The 14,009-nt window shown below is 52.5% G+C and overlaps 1 protein-coding gene across 1 annotated transcript; it reads right to left on the bottom strand.

Annotated features, from left to right (window-relative positions):
- Positions 1-8,774: 8,774 nt before the first annotated feature.
- LOC119107314 (uncharacterized) lies at positions 8,775-13,681 on the bottom strand. Its single transcript, XM_037230737.1, has 3 exons — positions 13,596-13,681; positions 9,037-10,547; positions 8,775-8,928 (listed from the first exon to the last, which is right to left on the bottom strand). The coding sequence occupies exons 2-3, from the start codon at positions 10,518-10,520 to the stop codon at positions 8,775-8,777; spliced, it is 1,638 nt and encodes a 545-aa protein (XP_037086632.1). The 5' UTR covers positions 10,521-10,547; positions 13,596-13,681.
- Positions 13,682-14,009: the final 328 nt, after the last annotated feature.

Here is a 14,009-nt window from a genome sequence, read left to right as displayed (position 1 = left end):
TGTTAACAACGCACAACATCATAACTTTAAAAGGGCACCAAAATGAAGTGGCAGCGCAATCGGTGTACCTTTTACTCTGAAAGAATACCTGGATCGGACCGTTCAGGGGCGCTCTGTTCAGGGAAACAGACACCAACAGCCTCTGTTGTCATTAGGGCTTTACGGCGCACTTAGCTGCTGAAGCTATGCGACATCGCCTACATCTCACCCTGGCAGGAAGGGCGAACAACACGGGAAATCAAGCCCCGCATCTCTGGTTTCACAGACGTGCAGTAATTGATGCAGACGCACTAACCACTACAATTTTGTCACCCTAACCTTCTAAACAGCAACCTTCTTTTCAGGGCATCATACAATTTGTTTTCCAGGGGTGCATAATCCCAAGGGTCATCACAATGTCCGTGTTTTTCCATTAACAAAATCTTACATCGGCTCATTTGGCCAAGAGACACGTTTCTTTCGGACCGCCCCTGTATTTATCCCCTTGAGACACCAAGTGCAAGTGGGCGTTTGAAAGAACGAGTGGAAGTGGTCCAAAACCTCCCTTTGAAGGGGTACAGGGGCACCACAATTGCTCACACTCTGAAGAAATTCTGGTTCGGCACCTTCGGTGAAACGGCCTCAAGAACCTTATTTCCGGGGCATCATATCATTTGTTTTTCTGAGGCACCCAATTGCAGTAAGAACATCATGAACAGCCCACATAATTATTTAAAGCGATGCAGAATTCCAGGGACACGTGGAATGGCCCCCAAAGCCTTATTTTTATGGGAAACCGAATTAAGCATGACTTGCCCTACCCTATCTCTAAGGGTCCGAGGTTCCTATTGGTCATGAGGATCGTTTTTTGACCCCCAGCGGCCGAAGATCAAGGCCCGATTAAAGACCAGAGGTCGTATGGAGCGATCACAGCCCAAAGGCCAATTCCAAAATGTTATAGTAGCTCTAGCACTGATCAGGTGCTCCGTCCGACTGTGTCTCTATTTGAGGCAGCCGGCTGAGAATAGCAATATCGAACAGTCTTTTCCGTGCTATTCTGGGGCCCAGGGGTCATTTTTCGAACAGGGACAAGGCCAGGGTCTTTAAATGTCAATTAGAAGGCATCCTACATTTGTCGGAACACCTTAAACAATGATAGACTCACAGTGTTGGTCAGTGACCACAGTCCCTAACAGGAGACCATGTATCGTCAATGAGCCCCAGGTCGGCCAGGAGCACCTTTGCTGAACAGAGGCGATGATGGGACGCCGTATGTCAAAAGCCCCATTGCGCTCGTCTGGCCCCTACTGCCAATGAAAGGATGTATCAGAGATGACAAAGAAAGGGTTCACACGTACAATGAGTCAGTGGAGAGGCCTGTGCCAATCAGGGACACCAGTACCGGACGAGGGATCCTCCGCACCGTTTCAACCAGGGGCCGATAAGACGAACTGGTGTCTCAGTATCAATTTTTGGACTTCCTGTGATAGTAAAGAGTCTGTTTGCATCAGCGAGGGCCAGGCGCCGATTCTATACTAGATGTCTCAGTCAGAGGGCCAGCTGCATCGAGAAGGGGACCAGTTGTGATGCATCCATCTTAGAGTTTCCATGCGGTCTTTACTTACTTTGTGAGCTCCCTAGGTTGGTAACATCCACCAAAAATCCTCGCATTTCTGCCAATGACTTGTAAATTATTATGTGTGCAGTTTGTTTACGGGAACCAAGCTTACTGTGCCCAGCCCTGGAAAACTCCATGCCTTTGTTACGCATGGAAATACGTAGAGCTTGTTCATTTTCTCCAGAACATGGTGGATTCTGCTATTTTGAGGCTAAGCATTTCGGAGAAAAGATAGAAACATGCATTTAAATTGGTTGCTAAATACCATCAAGATCAAACACAAACTTGATCCCCAGCTTACTTACGGCTAGCCGGCTAGTTGAGATCAGCGGATGGCTGAGGGCTAATGCAGAGTGTTTGCTTTGTCTGTTGCAAGGGAATGCAAAATGTCCTGTCTTTGAAAATGTATTAAAAACGTAATGTACAAGTAAAATAAATGTCACAAATGTAATAACAGCGGAAATAACACGCGCGTCGTCGACGATGCGTAAGTACAAATTCATCGGCGTAATCGGCAAAGGCGCAAATTCAGTCATCAGTCGGTAGGACGTAAAGCTCCAGTCAAGATTACCAAGATTTCGGTCTTCCGTCAACGGCATAGGCCCTCCTATAATGCGGAAAACCCCGATGCCGAACAGCACGGTACCTGAGCGATCGAATCCAACGCGGCAGGCCAAGGAAGAGGCTCCCGTCAACAGTGAAGGGTCCTCATAGCAAGTGAAAAGAATCTAGCAGCAATATGGTTTGACTCCTAAATGATCTGGAGTATCCTGGCAAGCTAGCATATTGGTCCGGCCGTAGCACAGGATCCTCTGATCAAAGGGAAATAACCCAAGATCAGTGCAGGTAAAATAATGCCTGTGTGATCAAGGGTGCCCAGGCAGATCAACAGAGAGGGCTCTGACAAGTGAAAGGTCTTCAGCAGGTAAGCTCAAAAGGGAAGAGCCATAGATCGATGAAGAGGGCCACTGAACATCGAGTGTCTCGGCGCGTTATCTTATATGGGCCCCAGCAACAGCGCAGGGTCCCCAAGCAAGTGATAAGGGCCCGATACAAATATGAAGGGTCCCTGAGCAACCGAGCGCACGGCATATGAGCCCCCGGCAGTAGCGGCGGGGCGGGAGAGGCCGCCTGCCCGCGGGCGCAGCCGTCTCCGCCCTTTTTATTGCCCCGGCGACCTAAAGTCATAGCTGGGGCTGGGGGAGCTTACTTCTGGCTTAAGGCCAGGCAAAAAGCTGCGTTAAGCCGGTTTGTGCTATCCGGCGCAAAGCAAGGGACAGGGGTAGGCTACGTTGCGTTGAACCGGCTAATGTCATCCGGTATCAATGCAAGAAAACGCGCTCGATACTACGTTAAACCGGCTAATTTCGTCCGGTAGCAAATCCAACGTAAAACACGACACACACACACACACACACACACACACACACACACACACACACACACACACACACACACACACATTCATTGTATCCAACAATCACAATACGTTTGGATGACAGACGACCACCTCATCGCAGCAAAGGTTTCCCCGCACGGCAAACGGCGGGCCCCGGCTTGGCGGTCAAGTCCGTCAGCGACCTGAACTGGGTCGCTCTCCCACACTGAATGGGGGGGGGGGGGGGAGGCGGCCCGGTGCGACCTTGTCGTGTTGTGCAGTGTAATCCGGGAAGTCCTAACTGCAAAAAAACCGGATTCCTAAACCTATGGGGGAAAGCCAGCACGTTTATGCCGAACTGTGCTTGGAAAAAACCTTGCAAATGAGGAAAACCAGCACGTTTTGGCCAAATTGTGCATGGAAAAAACCTCACGGCAATGAGGAAAACCTGCTCGTTGCCATTTGAGCAGGTGAAAACCTCGCAACATATATGTCGTTATATGTAATTATCTAATTTGGTTTTGTGTAGGTATTCGAAGAGGAGCGCAAAGAGTTCCGGATGTGTGTCGCCCAGCATGGTAGGCGGCGTTAATGGGAGTCCGTGTTTGTTTATGTACGGCACGAGTTTTTCACGGCAGCGCCTGTAGACTGGGCACGCCAGCATGAAATATGCTATCGTGTATGGTGTGTGGCAGTAGTGACAGAGTGGTGGTGGGTTGCGTTCAATGATGTATGCGTGGGTAAGTTTTGTGTGTCCTATACGCAGCCTAGCGAGGAGGATCTCCTTAAGGCGCGTGCTCTGGTTGCCTGAGCTCCAGGGTGAGAATGTTGGCTTGATGTCGTGCGTGTGTTGGTGGCCGTGTTCGTCCCATTGACGTTGTAAAAAGCAACGGTATTTTGAGTTTATAACAGTCAGATGGTCAGATACTGGGCAGGCGAGATGGTTTCGGGCTGGCATGTTGATGCTTTCTTTTGCGGCAGCGTCGGCGAGGTCACTCCCTGGATGCCCGCATGGCCTGGTATCCAGACGAAAACCACGTGTGACTCCGCTGGTAGTGATGATAGTGTGGAAAGGATTTTATAAATCAAAGGGTGTGAGGAATTGTGCAGAGCTGATATGGCGTGCAGGGAAGAGCTGGAATCGGTGCTAATTACAGTTCGTTTGATGGCATGTTTTTTTAACGTGGCAAAATGCTGAAAAAGTTGCCACTAATTCTGACGTGTATACATTACATACAGTATACAGTATACAAACGCCATCTGAAAGGCGTTTGGCTTTGGTATAATGGTTACAAATATATGCCACTCCCGTGCGGTCATCACCTCGGGAGCCATTGGTATAAATGTATGTATATGTGTTGTGTTTATTACGAAATTCCGCAAGTAGGGACTGGGCCTTCGTATCTGCAACGGTACGTTTTTTGTGTGCGGATAGAAACCGAATCGTTGCAGGAGTGTCCAGCCAGAACAGGCGTAGTGGAGGCGTGGGATGCGTGTGAATGTGTGGCAGTTGAAACAGGTGTTGTGCTTGTGTTACGCGAGCGCTGTTGTGGGGTGCTTGCTGCGTTGTGAAGTGGGTGCTGTTAGTGGTTTGAAAGTGGGCTGGGTGGGTCTGGCAGCTGCCCGCGCGTGGAATCTGATAAGTTGTTGCTTGCGTCGGTGTATGAATGGTGGTATGTGTGCATCCGCCAGTATGCTGGACACCGGGGAGGTTCGGAGGGCGCCAGTGACCACGCGGAGAGCGGCGTTCTGAATCGTTTCCAGGGTCTTAATTTTGCTCGAAGAAATACCATCAAATATAAAGGCATTTAAGTCCAAGATCGATCGTATCAAGGCGGTGTACAAACGGAGCAGGGTACGCCTATCGGCTCCCCAGTGTCGTCCGGCAAGACATTTTAGGATATTAAGTCGTCGGGTACAGCCCTGTTTTAGGTCGGCAAAATGGGGCGAGAAAGTAAGTCGGCTATCCAGGGTGATCCAGAGATACTTAAATTGGGTGACGAGTGGGATGAGTTGACCATGCAGGTTCAAAGGGGCTCGAGGCGCAACGATTATGCGATGTCTAGAAAACATAAGCGCTGCTGATTTTAGCGGTGAAATCTCGAGCCCTCACCGGTCACACCATGGGTGGATGTGATTTAGAGCAAGTTGTACAAAGCAATTTGCTTGATCGACACTGGGTTGGGTAAACCACACCGCCAGGTCGGCGGCGAAAACAGAATAGTTCAGATGTGGCGAAATTTCATGCAAATCATGAAAAAACGTCGATGATCATAATCAAAAAGAGCGTCGGCGAGACCACACTGCCTTGGGGAAGCCCATGGTCCTGTTTCGCAGGCGCTGACAGCGTATTCCCGCAGCGAACGGCAAAGGTTCCATCTGCTAAGAAATTTTGCAAAAATTTCGCGAGTCGGCCACGGACTCATATCCCGTGCAGTTTAATCAGAAGGGCAGTCTTCTTTACTTTATCAAATGCGGCTTTAAGATCCAAAAATAGTGTAACCGTGACCATTTTTTTGTAGGAAACCACTTTGGACTGAGTCAACAAGTTGGACGAGGCTGTCCGCCGTGGAGCGGCCAGGGCGGAAGCCGTTTTGGTAAGGGCAAATAAGATTGTGGGACTCTAAGTAGGCCCTGATTCGAGCGGTGACCATTCTTTCAAATAATTTCGATGCGCAGCTTGACAGAGAGATATGACGATAGCTCAAAAAATCAGACGGAGGCTTGCGAGGTTTTAGTATCGGGCTAAGAGTGCTAGAACGCCAAGTATCAGGGAACGTTTCATTAATCCAAATATCGTTAAAGGCAGAGATGAGATTTATAAGTCCAGACTCAAACGGTTTTCTGGAAAAAGCGCAAGCGGTCTGGTCTGGGTCGATCGAGGTGTTGCCGCACTTGTTGATGGCCAGCCTCAGTTCATACGACGTGAAGAGCGCCTTATAGTGTTCGGTGTTGTCAGTAGTAAAGTCGAGTGCATGGAGTGTGATGCTGAGCGAATTCTTGAGCTGTTGGGAGTATTGATCGGACGACGAAACACGGGCGTAGTGTAGTGCAAATTGCGTGGCGATCTCAAATAGCACTTCTTAGTGTTGGCTGTTGACTATGAGGTGTGGGGTTTTGTAGTGGCATGTGCGTTTATTGATGAAGCTCAGCATTAGCGACCATATTTTTGACAGAGGGGTGAATCGGTTAAACGTGGTAACGCAATCACGTGGTGTACGTGGTGGCGAGGTCCTCTCTCAGGGAACGGGGAGGTGGTCCAACTCGACCCTGATGGGTCTGCCCCCAGACTGGTCCGGGGGGAGCCAGTCGTCGATGACCCCGGCTCTGACACTGCTCTCGGGCGCGCACAGCGAGAGCCGCCGAACGACCGTGAGGTCTGAGGGGGCGTCAACGGGGTTTCGGTGTTGACGGGTCTGGCCCGAAGGGCCGGGGGACGAGCCTCAGGGGGCGGAAGCTGGGGGTGGTGGCCCGGGGACCGGACCTCAGGGGCCGGGGACCAGGCCTGGTGGGCAAGGGTGCGGGCCATGGGGGCGCCCCTCAAGGGGTGCCCATCGGGCGGGGCCACACCTCCGCTCTCCGCTCCACCCCGGAAGGGGGCGGATCGGGCGTGCGCCCCCGCCGGCGTGGGCCAGGCCCCAGTCTCGTGGGAGGGAGCGCGAAGAGGGAGGAGCGGGGAGGGAGCGCGAGGAGGGAGGAGCGGGGAGGGAGCGTTGTTCTTTTGTTTTAGCCTGAGATTGGCCGGGATCTCCAAACACGCCGGGCAGGCGCGACGGTCCCATGCCGGGTGGGGGTCAGTACAGGAAGCACAGCGCGGCTCCTGGGCGTCGCACTGGCGAGCCGAATGGCGGCCCACACATACCCCGCACTAAACGGAGCAAGGGGTTGGGTCCAAGCTCCGGACGGCGCGACAGCAGGCGCACCACCCCAGTGACACCCTGAGCAAGACACTCGCCTAGAATGTCCTCCCCGGACATCTCGGCGAGGGTCGGGGCGTAGACGACCGCCTGAACACTGTACAGGCGGTCTGCCATGGCAACCGCGCCGTCGCGGACCAGAAACCGGTTGAGTTTCAGGAGTACGTAAGCATAATGGGCGCCGTGAACTTCGGCCAGGAAGGCATCCCGAGCGGAGAGGTTTGGCCCCCTCGACCTCTCCGACGTGGTGCCCAATTTCGCAGCGCACCGCGAACGGGTTGAGTGATGCGAAATTTTTGCCGTCCCTATTTTTAATTAGAAGTAACCATGGCCCGTCCGGCGGCGCGGGCGGCGGGTGAGCGCGGGCCCCACGGCGAGGGGCGGGTCCCGGTTCGCGGCGAGATGGGGATGGAGACTCGGGCGGCATGCTTCACGTCTTTGTGCTTGTGGTTGTGCCCGTGTTTTTGCTACAAGTGAGTGCTTAAGGCCAATAGTGTGGGCTTAAGGCCTGGCAGTGTTGCGTAAGGCCGCGCTTGTATTTTACGTGTTCGAGGAGACGGCGAGACGAAAGGAGAAAAAGCCACCGACAACTAAACCCTTCAAAACTGTACGAACTCTCAGCCCTCAAATGAACACCTTGAACAAGAAGACTCAGCTAACGACGCAGCCCCCCGGTTAGACGTAAGAGACCGTCTCCGCCTAGCTCGCGCCGCGCGGCGCGCATGCGCAAAGCCCGCCGGTGAGCCCCGGGGCGAGGCCGCGTCCAGGCCGGACACTGCCGCCAGGTGTCTAGGTAATTCATAGTAAGCATGTCCCACTGTACGCATTACGTGATCATCAATGGAATGCCAGTTTGACTGTGACACCCGTTGACAAAGAGGGAGATAGCAGCAGGGTCAAAGACGTTTTTGTAGCGTCATCTGGCGGCAAGAATCCAAACCAGCCTGAGTGCCGGGGACGCCGGTCGTCCTGAACACTGGATCTGTGCGCCCGGACCTCATGAACGCCCCCAATGGGCAAGGAACTGGACACATGCTAGAAGTCATGAATGCTGGACGTTGTGACCTTGGACGACACGAACACCGGACGCCGCAGTCCTGGACGTTTTGATGGCTCCCGACAAAAGAACTGGATGGACCAACCACTTAACTGACAGCATCAAAACACAAACAGGTCTCATCGACATATCCACCTCCTCCCAGACCGTGGCCCTGGCAGCCAGCGCTCTCTCTCTCTCTCTTTCACACACACACACACACACACACACACACACACGCACGCACACACACACCCACACACACGGTCGGCGGTGACGTCTCCGATTGTATTTGGCGACGCAGGGAGATCTCAGTCGGAACACGGTGAGAATGGACGCATCAGGGCAGCGTTCGCAAAATTTCCTCTCCTTTGAACACCGAGTGGAGCTGTCGCACGGCACATGAAGACAGCATTCCATGGCAGTAACGGCTCGGAGGATCGAATGATCCGCAATGATCTGAAATACCCACGGTACGAAAACGGACAATGACAGCCACAAATGAACGGCAGTCATGCCACTGCGCTACACCCAAGCGTCCATCGGCCTCTACACCTATCCGAGTACTGCTTGTTCGCATTTCAACGCTTGATCATAGGCACTCGGTGGCCGGCCGTGGCGCTGGTACTCGACAGCCACGCTCGACAATGAACATCGCACGACCACCGACCCCCACAACCCCATTACGCTCACGTACACCAAGACATGCACCCACATCAAACTGACATGGTTAGCGAGCGGCCCTTCGTAGCAGCAGTAACAATCAGACGCTCGGTCCATTTTGTTTTCAGGGACACCACGACCCGACGGCCCGAATCCAAACGCAACACCTAGGCCGCCAAAGCATCAAAGCCGGTCCTTAAACAGTAGCACCATCACGGCGAACACGTTGAAGGCGACGCTGAAGCCGAGCACCAGCGCTACGAGCACGCTCTTGTGCGAGGCGGCCGCACCCAGCAGGCTGCCATCGGGCGTCTGCGTCGACACGAACGAGCGTGAGCTGCGCAGGCTGCTCACGTCGTGAGACGCGCTCGCGCAGCCGCGCCACGCGCCGCCGCAGCTGCGCCATTCGCTGGGCGGCGCACCGCAGCAGCTGCGCGCGTCGCACTGCGAGCCGACGCAGCTGTGTGTCTCGTGCGCGAGCTCGGCGCGCGCCGCCGCTGCCGACTCGTCGCCGCCCCAGGCAGAGGTCGAGGCCGGCGAGAGCCGGCCAGCTCGCTCCTCGCTCAGCGCCGAGCCACCGCCCGAGCCGTACGCGTCCACGAAGCCGCTCGACTGGCTGGAGGAGCGCGACAGCGGGTTCGCGAGAGGTGTCCCGGCGGCCAGCGCGCCGCCGCCGCCGCCGCGCTGCCAGTAACCGCCGGCGATCCAGGACGAGTGATGCAGCTCGCTGCGCAGCCGCGGCGGGCTGAGCACGCGCCGCGGCGTGAAGAGCGCGCTCGCCGGCGGCTGGTACGTGCGCAGCGCAAACACGCCCGGCGAACCGGCGCCCTTGCGCGGCGAGCCCAGGCTCAGCTGGGGCAGGTTGTAGTCGTCCTGCGGCGTCGGCCGCGCCGCGAACGTCGCGTGGCCGTTGGCGAGCTTCGGCGAGGCGAGCGCGGCACCGCTCGGCGACAGCTTGGGCGTCGAGGTGGTGACGGGCGTGCGGAACGGCGAGACGCCGTTCGCCGTGCCGTTCGCTGTCTGGGGTTTCATGTGCACAGTTTGCACGCCGCGGGGGTGGAGACGACGTGACCGAACAAAGAGCAGTCCGGAGACTAAAACAGTTTGAAGTGTGGCAGCGGCACTGGAATCCATGTAGCCGCCGGATGCCATTTCGACGACACAGAAGCCGGCCCAAAGAAGAACTGTCAACAGGTTTTGTACTTTGACGTAAGCACCTCTCACGAGGACCCAAAAGACAAAGCATGACAGCGCGAAAACAGCTTTGTTCTCGGCGCACGCGCAACTAACACTGCTCAGTACCGCGTAATACTCGGCCGGCAGAACACTTCTACTAAGTCTTTGGAGACAACTGCTCAGAAGCAGCAGCCACAGAAGCGTCAGTCCCGCACCATACAGCATCACCAAACTGCTGTGCACTGCACTCACGACCTGCCTCCTCGGCCTCGTCCCAGCCGACGCCTCGGCCGTCGGTTCCAGCCTGCCCACCTGCTCCTGCGCCTGCTGGCGAAGCCAGGCTAGCCAGCTGGGCCGCACAAGCTCGTCCTTCTCACGCAGCGCCCTCGCCACCACGGCCTTGCAGTAGGTGCACGTGTCATACAGGCGCTCCAGATGCGCTGCGTACTCCTCCAGCTCCGCCTCCCAGTTGTCCTCGACGATAGGACGGAAGTTGGCCAACTGGCGCGTCTTGAGCGCCTGATTCAGGTTGCAACGGTGGCACAGCTGCCAGGTAGGGTCGACGCGTTGCCGCACCTGCACGTTGTAGCGCACGTGCTGACGGTCGGTGCTGGCCGTGACAGGCAGGGCCACATCGCCTTCTGGTGTGAAGCCGTTGTACTGGTCGCACTTGGGGCACTCCCAGCTGTCACGCGAGTATGCAGGCACCTGTGAGTCTTCACTGCAGAACCAGCAGTTGACACACACGCTCATGGCTGGTGTGGCTCCTGGACCAGGCAGCTGCCAGGTGAGACATGTCAAATCAACTCCAGACAAGGAGAAAAAACATATAAAACATGTGCAACATGGTCTAGGTCTTAAACAGCACACACAGTCTAACAAAGCACCATCAAGTCTTTCATAAATACACTTTCTTTAGGAGCTTGTGATGGCAGGCAGTGTCAGGAAGGGACGGTGCAGAAGGAAAACAAGTGGGTGACATAGCATTGGCGGGTGATCAACTTTTGAATGGGGTGTTATGGTCAAGTGGTCAAAATGTTGCACTCCTGTGTATGAGGCTTGGTGCTAGAATCCTGATAATGCCATGACCGTGAGTGTTTATGTTGTCATGCAGTTGCTTGTGTTCCATGAAAAGGATGTAAGGAAGTGCATGTTTTCTTTTATCTAAAGAGGTAAATTTTTCACTCCACCTTGCCTACCCACAGCATCCTGGCCACCACTTTTTAAAAGTGACACCTAGCATCCCCAACCCACAATGAAAAGCAGTAAATTACATGCAGGAAATGCATGACATTATACTGTGACTTCAAATGCCTTGGGCATTCAAGCGTCAAGTTGTCTGCAACAAGGGAAGGGCAAAATGGCATCTTTGAGTCGTAGCAAAGATGTACTTTTCCAGGGATAAAAATGGAAGTGGGCTGAGGAAAAGGTCACTGAGGTTCGCAGCACATAAAAAACCAGGGATAAAGTGAGTTGATATATTTTGAATTCTGGGCACATTATAGCTTGGGCCTGTTAAGCCCTGCATGATGACACAACCCTCATGACAATTCCGAGCTATCCTGACAATTTTGCATGCTTTGAAATGCCTTATGAGTGCCTACACTCTCATGAAACAAAACAACCAATGTTTTGTCAATATAAAGCAATTACTCAATATGCAGCATGATTATACCTGCCTCATAACGAACAGCACACATTTAAAAAGCATGGGATGAGGTTTCAACCGGGTCAGGGTGTACTTTCCTACCTAACGTTAGAAAAAATCATTGTACACCATTTGTCGTGTTTAAGGCAGGACATATCATAAATAATCCCAAAACAGGTAGAATCATGCTCGTATCTTCCAATTTCAATAACTTCGATGGCGGGCTCCCGAGCGCCGCGCGCACCGCACCGCCTGGACTCCCCAGCCCCGTTTCTGCATTGCCGTTGCGTAAATACAATATTTCTGCTTACCAAGAACTCTACAAAATGTACGGGACCAAGGTAAACCATTCGTCGTGTTTAAGGCAGGACATATTGTAAATAATCACAAAACAGGTAGATTCATGATCTTACCTTCAATTTTTTATAACTAAGATGGCGAGCTCCCGAGCGCCGCACACACACAGCACCCGCGACACCGGCGCCATTACTGCGCGGGACACAACATAACTGCGCATCAAGCAGCATCAAGACCCATAAAAATGTGCCGGGCGAAGGTAACAAGAATCCATGAAATTTGATCCTCGACGTCAACGGGACCATGGGTTGCAGGGGGATTGGGTGGGGAATGTAAAGCAAAATGAGAACATGGCAGCTAAATAAAAGCTCACTATATGGCACCTATATATGGCATGGAACATGGACGCCAATGGGACGCCGGGTTGAAGGGGATATAGGGTGGGGAGGTTAGGTTAGGTTAGGTTAGGTTAGATTAGGTTAGGTTAGGCTAGGTTAGGTTAGGTTAGGTTAGGTTAGGTTAGGTTAGTTAGGTTAGGTTAGGTTAGGTTAGGTTAGGTTAGGTTAGGTTAGCTTAGCTTAGCTTAGCTAAGCTTAGGTTCTGGTGTATTCTCAGGTTAGGTTAGAATAGGTTAGGTTAGGTTAGGTCAGGTTAGGTTAGGTCAGGTCAGGTCAGGTTAGCTGAGCTTAGATTAGCTTAGCTTAGGTTCTGGTCTATTCTCTGTTAGGTTAGGTTAGGTTAGGTTAGGTTAGGTTAGGTTAGGCTAGGTTAGGTTAGGTTAGGTTAGGTTAGGTTAGGTTACATTAGGCTAAGCTAGTTTAGGATACGTTCTGGACTGTTCTGGCCTGTGTGTTTCATAAATGTACCTAAACTCGATAAGAAACGATTTTGGTTGCTTTATTATTGTTTCCTTGGTCCCGTACATGGTTGATGGTTCTTGATAAGCAGAAATATTGTGCTTTCGCAACAACGCAGAAACAGCGCTTGGGAGTCGAGGCGGTGCGGTGCGGTGGTGCGGTGCGGTGGTGCGTGCCACGCTCGGGAGCTCGCTATCATATTTATTAAAATTCGAGGGTAGGTGCATGATTCTATCTGTTTTGAAATTATTTATATGTTCCGCCTTCAACACGACAAATGGTTTACCTTGGTCCCATACATTTTGTAGAGTTCTTGGTAAGCAGAAATATTGTATTTACACAACGGCAACGCAGAAACGGCACTGGGGAGTCCAGGCGGTGCGGTGTGCGCGGCGCTCGGGAGCCCGCAATCGAAGTTATTGAAATTCGAAGGTAGGAGCATGACTCTACCTGTCTTGAGATTATTTATTATATCTGCCGCCTTAAACACGACGAATGGTGTGCAATGACTTTTTCTAACATTAGGCAGGAAAGTACACCTACACCTTCAACTGACATTAAAAATGTCTACCTAACAGGTCCAACAAGTCTACAAAAATCCATCTGGTGCACCAGACCCAGAATGTCAGCATGCTGAGCCTCTCACATGAAGGCATCAAATTCATCAGTCAAAATAAGATGAATGTTCAAATGTTCCTAGCTGCGAAATAATTTGGAAACTTTGTGCCTGAAATACTTGCAAAACCACTACATTGACTCTGAATGTGCCAAACTCAATGGCGACCACACCATGAACTACTGAGTGCTCAGAAGCACAGCATGCAGGCACTTAGAACGCTCCCACAACGTCGCTGCTACGCTAGGCATGATTCGCGCAACGCGTATCTGTTGAGGCCCGACAATGCAGAGCATTAAAATCGACCACCAATCGCAGCGTGCAGCTTCAACACCAACGAACACCCAACAACATAGAAACTTATGAGCAAATAACGGAAAAAAGGAAAATGGTGTCATGCTTCCACGTACATGTGCTGTTCAAAGGTACCTTAACAGGGACTTAATCGACGGAAATACGCCTCCCCACTCATACGACCAGTCCCGCTCCCGCCTCGTGCGTCTGCGCCTAAGACACTTCCGGCGCATGCGGCACGCGCCAGAAATGTGCCAAGGAATTAAAATGCTGTCTTATTTGAATGTGCAGGTATTATAGCTTAGATTTAACATTTTATGCCCTTTTGTCTACAACCTTATGCTGAACAAAGCACACGAAAACAATATTTTAAGTGACAGAGAAAATAATTGAAAACGTGCATCACGCTGTATATCACATGACTACATTAGAGGTCACAATTTTTAACATTGCGCGCATGCCACTTAAATCTCGTTATCTCTTGCTCCTCGTTGTCGGAAGGTTGGGTTGGTTAAGGGTTGGGTTGGTAA

This window comes from Pollicipes pollicipes, unplaced genomic scaffold, assembly GCF_011947565.3.
Source record: "Pollicipes pollicipes isolate AB1234 unplaced genomic scaffold, Ppol_2.1 Scaffold_6686;HRSCAF=7923_pilon_pilon_pilon, whole genome shotgun sequence".
Lineage (NCBI taxonomy): Eukaryota > Metazoa > Arthropoda > Thecostraca > Pollicipedomorpha > Pollicipedidae > Pollicipes > Pollicipes pollicipes.
Note: the sequence above shows the minus strand (reverse complement) of the source record. Positions and strands in the feature narration are given on the sequence as shown.